Genomic DNA, 12,098 nt, shown 5'->3' on the forward strand with positions numbered 1-12,098 from the left:
CGGGGAGACGAGAAGGCGGGAGGTAGGGGAAGGGACTGACTGGTGGGGCCCGCATGGCGGTGAGACAGAGGGAGGTGGGCTGGGCAGGCCGATTGGGCCTTGCGGAGAAGAAAAGAAAAGAGGGAGGGGATGGTGGGCTGGGTTAGGGATTGAGAGAAGAAAGAATTTTTTTTAACACAAACCTCATTGAATAAAGTCAAATTTTGAATTCAAATAAAATTTAAAATTTTGGGTGTTACAGTCTCCAAATCCTTGGTACAGCTCTGCAATTAGTAATAGTAAGATAAGATGGAGAAGCCTCTCTATGTACCTCAAACGCCCCTTACGTAGCTGATAAGATATACATCCAAATCTATTACAAGTTGAGATAATCTTCAAAATAAGTTGAGGTACATCCCTAAACTCTAAACTCTTAACTAATTGGCTCTTCTAGAACACATGATGAGGACTAGGTCTGATCTTTCGAGAGGTAGGGGTAGATTTGATTGGTGGAGACTCGACTTTGGCGATCCGGCTTCTAATAAGACACGATTCGAAGTCTTGCAACCGTTACACCACTGCTTCGTTGGTTATCAACCAAGCACAACTTGATTGACCTCGCCGAGAAGGCTTTTCCTGCAAGCGAATCGAAGGACACAAGCAAGAAGATGTAAACACGCAATCTGATATTGCAAATATGGATGAAGCGAAACAAAGAGGGGTTAAAAAACTCGATTCCAAAGGACTAATCGACACAGTGGAGGAGATCAAGAACGGGGGCCCTGGATCAATATATAAGGACTTGTCGCCACAGATACAACGATGCAATGTCTGTTCCTCGAAGGAAATCACAAGACTAAACAAAATCCGAGTCTAAACGGCGGCGGCTACTGAGTTTAAGAGAGAACGAGGGGCGTCCTAGGGTTGAGGCGACCAAGGAGGCGCCCACAACATGGGCTTAAGGCCCGACACGATACAAACCTGAAAATGCCCAAAACAGGTGACGCAACATCTTTTCGTGGTCACACAGAATGTTCCACGAGGTTTCTGGAGCTGGGACCAGAACCAAAAGAAGCGTCTCGTCGTCACGATTCCAACGCATCCAAGATCACTTCATTTGGACGCCGTATAAGGGAGATATCACCAAAACCGTGCAGGAGTGTCGGCTGAATCCGAGACGAACGTGATGACCGAGTTGGTGACTGACTTGTAATTTAGTGAAGACCATAACATGAACATGTCCAGCATGTCGACGTCCTCGTCAACACATCTCAATTGTACCAGATTCGATGAAGAACCTACATCTCAACTGTAATTCGACGAAGATTGCTACAAGCAAGGCACGGCAACACGCTAACATCCTTTTCACCGGCACTATGTTATGTATACAGTTTGTGACGTAACTTCTAGAGAACGTGCATCACGCGTATATATTTAATTCATAGAAGAGAAAGCGACATTGACAGGATCAACAGGAGCTGATGACTAATACCGGAGAGCAACATGCGCTACTCTCTAGAAGAACGTGCATCACGCGTATATATTTAAGAATATTTTCTATTTAAGATGGAACATGACGCTTTTGATTTATGATTCAAAAAATGTTTTGTTAATTATTTAAGAACACTGAAAGATACAAACCCACGTGTATGAATCGCTTATACATTAGACTAGCTAATACCCTCATGCGTTGCCATGGTTATAGGCTTATACAGTACGTATCTGATTTTTCTTCAATGTGTTTTCTTCAACACGAGTTTTGTTATGTTTTCTCACACCGGCCTCTTCGACCCTGTTTGTTTGGGCTTCGTCCTAACTTTTCGACGCAGGAAAGCCCAAACAGCCAGCTTCATTGGGCTAGGTTTCCGAAAGCGAAGAGTCACCGAAAGCATCCGAAGCCATCGAACGCCAGCAGCTTTCTCCTCAAACTTCACCGAAATTACCCGCCTGCCACCGCTTACAATCGAATCGTTTTTCGGATTCTGGGTGGAGAAAAGCCAAAATCCCACCCAAACTCTTCGATTTTTTTTCGCTTATCTCGGCCGCCGATTCCCTAGCAATCTCGAATACACGCCGGCCGTCCTCCGTGAACCTAGATCTGTGACGGCATGCCCTGAAGCGGCCGCTAGGCCTGCAGATCGTCGACGCCGCCCCCCCCCCAGGTGCACCGGCTGCCCTCCGCTCCGGCGAGCGCCACCGACCGGATTCGCGCCGGCCGTCCTCCGTGACCCCGGATTCGCACTGGCCATCCTCCATCCTCCCTGTCCGCCGCCGGCCCCCACCCCAAGGTGCGCCGGCCCTGACTGAAGCACGAAGCCTCCACAACGTGTTGCAGCTCCATCGGTTGCCTGATTCGTGACCCTGCCGTCGTCAAGCTGGATCAGCGCCGGCGGCAGTTTCGTCCCCAAGACCAAGCAGCGCCTGCGCCCCTGCCTTTTCCCTCAACCAGAGCAACGCCGAGGCTCCTGTGCCAGTGCAAGGCTCCTGTGCCTGCGCAGATTAGTGGGATGTCCATTGGAATTAGTTGTATCCATCATTCATGTACTTGCAGTTTAGAAATTAGTGCTGATACATCTATTGAAATATTTGTGATATTAATCTATTTGATCTAATAGTAATATAATTATGTAGTCAAAATACTCAAAAATATTCAGTAAAAAATGAGATATCATCAGCCTCGAGGGTATTTCAGATATTTTACCACTCAACTCATAGAATCGAATTTTGATTTTCATAGAAGCGAAATTCAGAAAAGAGAAGCGAAATTCAAAAAAACGGAAACAAACAGGGGCCTTTCTATTTCGCGAGCGCACGCCAGCAGCATTCTGCAAAGTCAAACTTTCCTCTTTTGGAAAGTTTATCTTCCACCAGTTTCCAATTATAGAAAGTTAACAACTTATGTATAAAAGTTTTATGTATAATTTTTATGTATAAACTTTTTCATGTCATGTTTTCAGAAAAATTATTCCTAAAATTTTTTTGCAAACAACTTTTTTGTATAATTTATACTTGTAATTTCTTGTCGCAAGTTTCTAATGAGAATTTTGCAAATTTTTATCACAAATTCACATGAGAATATTGTCGCGTGCATAACTTTTCTGTAAAAATTGTTCACAACCAAAAAGTTGGAGTCGAAGCTTTACTAGTCGGTCCAACAAAGTTGCACATCAAGTTTTTTGTGCACCAAAAATTAAAAATTTGTTCACCGAACATCGTACCGGCGCTGAGCTCGAGCTGCCTCCGACGGCCGCGCAAAACGGGCGAAGCCCAACCATCTTTCGGCAGCAAGCTTGCGGCAGGCGAGGCACTGCGTCGTTGAGCCTGAGGCGTTGCGGCGCCTGTCGGCCGTTCCTGTCGAGGGCACGTAGTAAAAGCCTAGAAGGGGATCCTCTGCGGTACTTTGAAAGTACTGCAGAGAGAGTTGAAAGGGGTGAGAGCTGTCCGATTTAAAATGGATGGGTGGGATCGCATGCACAGTGGTAAACAGTATATGAACAGTAAACCCATGAACAGTATTCGGGTGCTGTCCCTAGGACTGTTTGACACAGCAGCTACTGTAGCACAAGGCTCATTTTACTGTTCCGATTTGAGTACCGCAGAGGATCCGGTTCCTGTCGAATGGGACGAGGTGAGGGAGCTGCACGGAAAGGAAAACGGTGGAAAATAGTGGGCCCACACACGTGGTGGTTTGGAGTGTTATTGGATCGATCGCCAGGAAAAAAGATAGCGAGCGACTGTAAATTTGGATTCCGCAACAAACAGCCTCTTCACCCCACCGGCCCACCCGGCGCCCCCATCCCCTCCACGGCTCCACCCGGCGCCGCCGCCACCTGCCCGCCGGCTCGCCGCCCCTGCTCGGCCGGCAGGCTTGCGGCTCCACCCAACCTAGTCGGCCCGTCTCTGTTGCTCCCTTGACTCCGTCTGTCCGTCTCGTCCGGTCGTCCCCCTCCTGAACTTCTCAGGGAGACGAAGACAGAAGTCACAGAACCCTAGCCGCCGGCAGCCGCTGGGACCGTGGGACGAGGTTGGCGGTGGAAAACCAGCGACCGGGCCACTGCCGGCGACATCCCTTGCATCTGCGGCTCTGCGCATCCGCCGAACCAGCTTGCTGGGAGGCGCACCCACGCGAGGCAGAGCAAGCTGCGGGCACCGGCACGGCACAGAGCTTCCCTCCACTGCACGTGCGGCCCCTCAGGTAGCTCTTGCTCGGCTCCTCGCCAATCCCCATCTCTTCGCCGATTTGGCTCAACTTAGAATCAAACCAACTCTAACTTGAAGCAAAATAATCCTCATGTTGCACCAATGCCGAATGTCATTGATCCTGGGTTTCAGAAGCCGATTGAGGAAATGGATCCAAAGTTACAAACGTTGGCATTAAATACCCAACCGCTTCATGTTTTTATCCACTTTGTTGTATCATTAAGCATGGTAATGGAATTGAAGTAGTTTGATCTTATTTCAGGGTTTAAAGGTGCGTCATGTCTTCAGAGGAGCTGATGACAAGCTTTTCAGATTTTGTGGTGAGCTCGTCAACCCGGAAAGAGGGCCAAACTAATTCTTCAGGTGATTCGTCGTCCGAGGGGGGCCTTCAAGTCACTTGTTTCACAGAGGACCTTCATGACGTCACACTTCATTTTCAGATCGTGAGGTTCTCTAAACAGGTAAACAAGGTTTCCTGATTCCAATCAATCAAACCGAAACTAGTGCAAATTCATGATGGATCACAAGTTCATTGTTACACTAAAAAATGCTTGTGCTACTTCTAATGATAGACTTGAATGTTGGCCAATCCGTACTGCCAAGTGCAAGACAAAAAAGAAAAGTAGCTATATATGTTATATAAGCTGGGAAAAGAAACTTCATCTGGATGAGAAATGCAAATGGTATTAATATTTAACAGTAGTTGCTGTGTTGGTGGCTTGTTCTATACTTCTATGTGTTAGCCATCTGGGTAAAAGGAGAATGTTATACCTGATGTCTATCAAGTTTTATTTAGAAAATCAAGTAAATTTGAGCCCTGAAGTTTCAAGCCTGTCCTTATGTTTCGCCTGTCCTTATGTTTCTTCATATGAAATGGAAGCATCACACTTAAGTGTTTGGTTGTTCTACATTGTCACTATGAGCAAAGCTTGAAGTGTTTATCTATCATTGTTATGATAGATAAGATGTTTATATCATTTGTAGTGGTCGGCTCAAATCTGCCTTTGAATCCTCTCAGCTTGTTTGCAGTGTGTTAACTCTCAGACTTAATTGGTGTCTATGTGAGTGATTATATTTGAGCCTTTATTCTTTATTCGTTTTGATTCAGATCTATGTGTGGGTTGGATGCAACACAGCAAAATTTGGCCATCTGTACGCTGCTGCAACCACTAGGCCAGTAAGTGGTAACTGTTTCATTCTTAGAAGATGATGTTCAGTTGTTTCATTGTCTTTTTTTTTTTTGGCAGTGTTGCCTCATGAAGACTGATGTTTCAATGTCAATTTTTCTATGTTGCCTTCTCGTGGCCATTGCAGGATAATGGAGTCAGTGTCACCTCTGTACTAGGAGGAACATCTGACAACACCGGATCAGGGATTGCCCGCCATCTAGGTACTGCTTCTGTTTTCAGCTACTCCCTCCAGACCGTTTTATTAGGCGTGAGGAGCCTCAACCCAATCACTAAGAGGCCAACGAAGAGATTTAATTGCCGGCCTTTTACACTCTCCTGACCCTGTCTTGATGCACTCTGATTTCTTGATTGATTGGCCACAGCCTAGTACACATGGATCCCTCGCACGTTATTTGGCTAGTGTCGCATCGATGTTTACTCTTTGGCCATGCAAAACTGCTTCGTATTTTCTCCAAGCTAGTTAATTCACACCTCTGTATATTGATCTTTTCGAAAAACCGTGATACGCCTAAGAAAAGGGTCCTGAGGGAGTAACTAATAGTCATGCATTCATGGTAGCTTATTAACAACAACAAGCTTTACATCACTTCATGTTTCAGTGCTGAAGACTGGTATGAACATAGTCCTGGCATGCAACATCCCAAAAGACAGCCCCATGCTCGAGGTACTCACAGGCGCGCTCAACTCTGCATAACAATTTTCTGAAGTTGTGTATCTGGCAGTCACTGGTTCATGATTTCAGGCTGCTGCGGAGAGGAAGCTGGTGGAGAAGCTAAAAGGTTTGGGCTACATGAGACCCAGAGCTGGGGAAGCTAATACTTCCACTGCACAGTGCTAGGTGGTGTGATCTGGTGAGGCTTCGGTCTTTCACCATTAGATGCAGGAGGAAAGTTTGTGATTGTTGGGCTCAATTGACTGGGTATCTGATGTTCACTATGGCAAAAGTATTCTGTATTATAGTGCCTTCCAGGGCTCTTGCACAAACGACAGCCTGCCATTGACGTGGGGATGCTCTGAAACTAGAATCCGAATATATTGAGTTTTTTTTTTGCGGGTACCGAATATATTGAGTTGTAACTCCTAGAATGCAACTCGATCAAATTTGCTTGACGAATCGAATTTGCACCTTTTATTTTGTTTTGAGTCGATCTACTTAAAACAAATCCGTTACTCGGTGCGTGTTTTTTGCGTGTGTGGAGGGTGGACGGACCACCTGTAGCCGCAAGATTCACATGGAGGCACCAATAAGAAAAAGAAAAAAAGGGAAAATTGGCTGTGTAGCACTGAAAGATTCGCGTGGAGCTTTTTGGCCTTGGTTATCTTCTCCGGCGAGGTTTAAGGTCTGACAGTTCTAGTAAGATTTTTTTTTTTTTTACGGCAAGTTCTTGTAAGAGATCGTCAAGCAGATATTAAGGCCTCCTTACTGAATCTTTTTTCCTAAATAAATGCTGATCGATCCTATCTTGTGCATAACCTTGATGAGTAGCGTGTCCACGAAGTCATGATGCGAATAACGGCACTTGGTCGTCTAGTCGCTTGTGTCCATACTTTACTTGGTGAGCTTCTTGCCTTGTCACTTGTCAGCACTCACCAGTCTCACTCACTCTCTTGCATTTTGCAGCTGGTGGGCCAGCCCTGTCACCTCCTCGGCCCCACACGCCAGTCTGAGAAGTTATCGTGTATAAGCACGCCGCCTGAAAAATGTTACAACCAACACCCATCAGCCGCCTTCGAAACATGTGTTCATCACATCATGAGCATTGAACAAGAAATTCTTATCCTGACGCGACAGTTTCAGGATCCTGTCAACATTTTGTGAACGTTATTAGTGAACAACTAAATAAATTAGCTAGTTTTGTTCAAAATTCATATAAATTAACTGCTAGTTTTTAGTTTTCATTCTTGATTTAGCTATTTATTAATCATATTTGAAATAAAAATTTTGCGAACTAGTAGTTCTTGTTTCAGCTAATTTTTACTTTAAATTTAGATATTTACTAATAGTAACTCTTTTCTATCAAGGGCTAATTCCTTATTTTCAAAATCCTGAATTTAGCTATTTTACTAATCATATTTAAGATGGATTTTTTTGTTAAGTTATTATTTCCTTATTATTTTAATTATAAATTTATCTATTTACTAACTGTATTTAGTATGGACGATTTGGCCATGTTCTAATTTTTCTTAGTTTTTAGTTCTAAAATTAGCTATTTATTAATTGTATTCGATATGAACTATTGATTAAATTTCCCTTTTCAGTAAAATCTAACCGTGTAAAACCTTCTATTTTTAATTCTTAAACTCTAATTCTATTTATTAATTAGTATTTGATATAGAATCTTGAGTTAGTTTAGACAGTTCATAAAATCTAACCGTGTAAAACCTTTTATTTTTTAAATAACGTGAAAATTTCTAAATCTTCTCAACGAATGTGGCCGTTTCTTTTAACACTTAATAAATTTATTAATCATATTTAATATGTACTCTGTTAGTTTAGACCATTAGATCTTCAATAAAATTCAACTGTATAACATCCTTTCTTTTTTTAGATTAACGTGAAAATTTCTAGATCTTCTTGATGAAAGTGGTGGCTTCTTTTAACAGTTCCATATTAATATATTTAGATAGATAGATACTGATTTCATTTTATTGTCTTTTTTTCTCCCTTGTTTACATTCTACGTAGAATACACAGCACATGGTCCATGAGCATGCCTTGTCACCGATCAGCCTAGCTCCAGCACATCCTACATCCTAGAATACACAGCACATGGTCCATGAGCACGCCTGGTCACCGTTCAGCCTAGCTCCAAGCTACCGGGGATGAAGCTCGTGAGTTGTGACGTCACTCTCTGTCACCACTCCCGCCCATGCTCATCACCCCGTCCTGGCCCCACGCTCCGGCGTCCCGTTCTCTAGCACGCCTCCCTCGCCGACATGTGGGCCGGGTCCCCACCTGCTCGTCGTCGCTCTCCCAGCGACAGCGAGCCGTGCCCATCTGCTACTCCTCCCTGCCCTTCCCCCTCCATGCTCCCCCGCCGCGCACTCTTCCCCGCACACTTATCTTTCCAGCTCAGTGCCCTGCCTATCCCGTATCCCCCCTCACCTTCCATTGCTTGCTCATGTCGTCTAGCTCTATCAAATTCCAACACGGCCACCTATAAATACATCCGCTGGAGCTAAGCGCGGCATTCCAGCTTAGCTGAGAGAGCAAGCACGGGGAGATCAGCCGGCAGCGTCTGACATGGCGGCGCTGTGGCTGGCGAGAGCGTCGTCCCAGCTGGCGCGCCGCGCCGCCAGGAGGCTCCCGCCGCTTCCTTCGCGCCACGGCGGCGAGACCAGCCCGTGGCTCTTGGGCTCATCGGCCGCAGCGCCGCCGCCGGTTCTGGGATCACCACCACTGCCACCGCTGGAGAGAATCGTCCGCCGGGGCTTCTGCTCCATCCGGCGCTTCGCCGGGGAGAGCAGCGCCGCCGCCGCCGCCGCTGACGAGGAGGAGCCGGAGAACGGGTTCGCCGGCGGCGATCAGGTGATGGGTCCCCGGCCGCCACGCGCGCTGGCCTCTTGATTTCTGTATTCTATCATGGAAACCCGTTATAGTTTGTCTCATCTGGATAGATTAGCGCTAACAATCCGAAATTCTGAATAATCAAATTGATGTGCCTTGGATGATGCATACTGTCCTCTTGATTAAGCAAAATTGCACACGTTGTGGCCATGTGGTGGATCAACTTGTACACGTTGATCGATAACTTGTGGTGGATCAGATCATCGCAACTACTCTTTCCACGAGCATGGCATGTGAAAAGTGGAGGAAGGTGTTGTAGAGACAATTATGGCTAGAATTGACAACCACTAGTAAACTAAGCTGATAAGGGTGATAGGTTCTTTTGGTCAATGGGTCTGACAGTATTGTTAGAGGTGGTAAATTGAGCATATGGCTCTAGTGCTATCTTCAGGATCCAACTTGGCCTTTATATATTTTTAGCTCAAAAATATATAAAATAAGAGCTCGGCCCTTAGATTATTTAGACTAAAATTCGAGGCTCTTTACCACCCCTAGGTGTGGTAAGCTGATGTAAGTGAATACTTATTCTAGATAGGAACGTGTACTTGCTACTAGTAAAGTAATAATATACTAATGTTACTTTTTCTAGATAAATATTACCTTCCCTTTCGAAGTCAAAGTAGTAGCCTCTCCATGTCTTGCCTGCTGTGTTAGTTTTAAACAACTGTTGATACTGCTGTCTTTTCCGTGATCAAGGTGGTCAACTGTATTCAACATGGGTAAATTTGTCCATTGCCTTCAATGTCAATGGTATATTGTTGCTGTGCTTTTCAGTTCAATGGCACTAGGTTTCTGTCAGTGATGCTGAGGTAAATTTGTCCGTATATGTGACGCTTAATTGGCACCGTTAATTTTTTGCAGGCCATTGACTTCCCTGGAGGGAAGGTTTCATTTGTAGCTGAAATGAACTTCCTTCCGGAGTCACATGGGGAAAGGATCAGCTGTTATCGTGTTCTTGACGATGATGGCAGAACAATATCTGGTAGTAGATTCCGAGAGGTACACTGGCACACTGCTCACTGCACCATTTTCAGAATTCCTTGAGACATACTGTGAGGAAGACTTTTGTTCTGAAGATTAATGTTACTCACACTTGTCAGGTCAATAAGGAGGTGGCTCTGAAAATGTACAGGGAGATGGTCACCCTCCATATCATGGATAACATCTTCTATGAAGCGCAGAGGCAGGGTAGAATCTCATTTTATCTCACTTCCAATGGCGAGGAAGCGATCAACATAGCATCTGCTGCTGCACTTAGTATTGACGACATTGTGCTGCCTCAGGTACAACATCAATCACTCCAACATAGTATTGAGTACTACTGATACAAATGATTTACCCACTGTCTTTTCCTTGTCTGTAATCTGTGGAGCCAAAATGTAGTACAGGGAACCAGGTGTTCTTCTGTGGCGCGGTTTCACACTGCAAGAGTTTGCAAACCAATGCTTTGGGAACAGTATGGATTATGGTAAAGGAAGGCAAATGCCAATTCACTATGGATCAAACCGTCTTAACTATTTCACAGTCTCATCGCCTATTTCGTAAGTCTGAAGTAGGAATATCTCTCTCATGTCTGAAAATTCTGCCGAGTGAATTCTTATCTTTCTCGCTGTTTGTCAGAACACAGCTCCCACATGCTGTTGGAGCTGCCTACTCTCTGAAGATGGATAAAAAGGATGCATGTGCCATCACATACTTCGGCGATGGAGGCACAAGTGAGGTAGATGAAAAGTCACCAACAACTAAACAGTTGCTCGCCAGTAACATTTTATCCAGCTTTCCTGACAGATAAAAATGTTCAGGGAGACTTCCATGCCGCGCTCAACTTTGCAGCTGTTATGGAGGCACCAGTGGTCTTCTTCTGCCGCAACAATGGCTGGGCAATCAGCACCCCAACCACTGAACAGTTCAGAAGTATGCAAAGTTTCATCGTAGTGAACCACATCATTTACAAGTGATTGGTGCCAATGTCTGTACTAAAATCAAGTCTTCATGCAGGTGATGGAGTGGTTATCCGTGGCCAGGCTTATGGGATCCGTGGTATCAGAGTAGATGGAAATGATGCTCTTGCTGTTTACAGTGCAGTCCATGCTGCCCGAGAAATTGCTATAGCTGAAGGGAGACCAATTTTAATTGAGGTGCAGGATAATTCGACCAAGTTGCATCACCTGAAACAACAAAATTTCAGAATATAATTGATCCGAGTATTGACTATTGAACTTTCAGGCCCTGACTTACAGAGTCGGCCATCACTCAACATCTGATGATTCAACCAAGTACAGGCCAGTTGATGAGATTGAGCATTGGCGAACAGCAAGGGATCCAATTTCCAGATACAGAAAATGGGTTCAGGGGAACGACTGGTGGTCTGATGCTGAAGAATCTGAACTAAGGAGCAGAGTGAGAAAAGAGGTAATATTGCTGCTGCACAAAGATTTATCTTTCTAGGTGTAAAAACAATATTCATCTTTCTACAGCACTGTGTTACGTTTTTAACCACCTGTTAACTTCTGTGCAGCTTCTTCAAGCCATTCAGGTTGCAGAAAGAATGCCAAAACCACCAATTGCTGAGCTTTTCACTGATGTTTATGATCAGATCCCTTCCAACCTGCGAGAACAAGAGCGATTGCTGCGGGAGACAATCATGAAGCACCCTGCAGACTACCCAACTGATGTACCTGTTTAGGTTTCAGGATTTAGATGAGCAACATCGTTGTGTAAGTATTGATGATTCAGATCCATAGCATTATAAGCAATATATGATTCAGCCAGTAATCTCCTGATTCATAGGCTCTAAAACAATAATTCAACCTGCCAGATGTTTACAACAAGCTCATATATGTATTGTACTGTTGCTCGTATTTATGTGGAATAGAGTCATAAGGAGATATTTCATGCATGCACAACATACTTAATATAATAGCTACTAAAGCCAAACACAAAATATAAGTAAAGAGACAGATCACCTCAAATAATTTCCACCTTCAAATACTATTCGAACTCACTCAGATTCCTTCCATGATTTGACATCTAAAGAATAAACTCTGGCTACAAAACACTATACACGATGAGTCTAAAAAAGAAAACATTGTACAGCAAAGTAGACAAAAGGGACAGTACCTTGTTTATGTGTTTAGATGGAGAAGAACCAAAAATTAGATT

The 12,098-nt window shown here is 44.5% G+C and overlaps 2 protein-coding genes across 3 annotated transcripts; both read left to right on the forward strand.

The window, feature by feature from the left end:
- Nucleotides 1–3,709: 3,709 nt before the first annotated feature.
- Nucleotides 3,710–6,504, forward strand: LOC120696888 (proteasome assembly chaperone 4-like). Of its 2 annotated transcripts, none has more exons than XM_039979909.1 (6): nucleotides 3,710–4,174; nucleotides 4,442–4,640; nucleotides 5,288–5,356; nucleotides 5,494–5,569; nucleotides 5,969–6,033; nucleotides 6,112–6,499. In XM_039979909.1, exons 2-6 carry the CDS (start codon nucleotides 4,458–4,460, stop codon nucleotides 6,205–6,207), a joined length of 489 nt encoding a protein of 162 aa, XP_039835843.1. In that variant the 5' UTR covers nucleotides 3,710–4,174; nucleotides 4,442–4,457; the 3' UTR covers nucleotides 6,208–6,499. The 2 variants fall into 2 exon arrangements, with proteins under 2 accessions (XP_039835843.1, XP_039835844.1); XM_039979910.1 differs by lacking the exon at nucleotides 3,710–4,174 and adding an exon at nucleotides 4,317–4,337 and having other exon boundaries at nucleotides 6,112–6,504.
- Nucleotides 6,505–8,410: 1,906 nt separating this feature from the next.
- On the forward strand, nucleotides 8,411–11,835 carry LOC120696886 (2-oxoisovalerate dehydrogenase subunit alpha 2, mitochondrial-like). The gene is made up of 9 exons (XM_039979907.1): nucleotides 8,411–8,897; nucleotides 9,798–9,935; nucleotides 10,037–10,219; nucleotides 10,320–10,477; nucleotides 10,557–10,656; nucleotides 10,739–10,850; nucleotides 10,935–11,074; nucleotides 11,163–11,348; nucleotides 11,455–11,835. Exons 1-9 carry the CDS (start codon nucleotides 8,613–8,615, stop codon nucleotides 11,620–11,622), a joined length of 1,470 nt encoding a protein of 489 aa, XP_039835841.1. The 5' UTR covers nucleotides 8,411–8,612; the 3' UTR covers nucleotides 11,623–11,835.
- The last annotated feature ends 263 nt before the right edge of the window (nucleotides 11,836–12,098 follow it).

The sequence above is a fragment of the Panicum virgatum genome, chromosome 3K, assembly GCF_016808335.1.
Source record: "Panicum virgatum strain AP13 chromosome 3K, P.virgatum_v5, whole genome shotgun sequence".
Lineage (NCBI taxonomy): Eukaryota > Viridiplantae > Streptophyta > Magnoliopsida > Poales > Poaceae > Panicum > Panicum virgatum.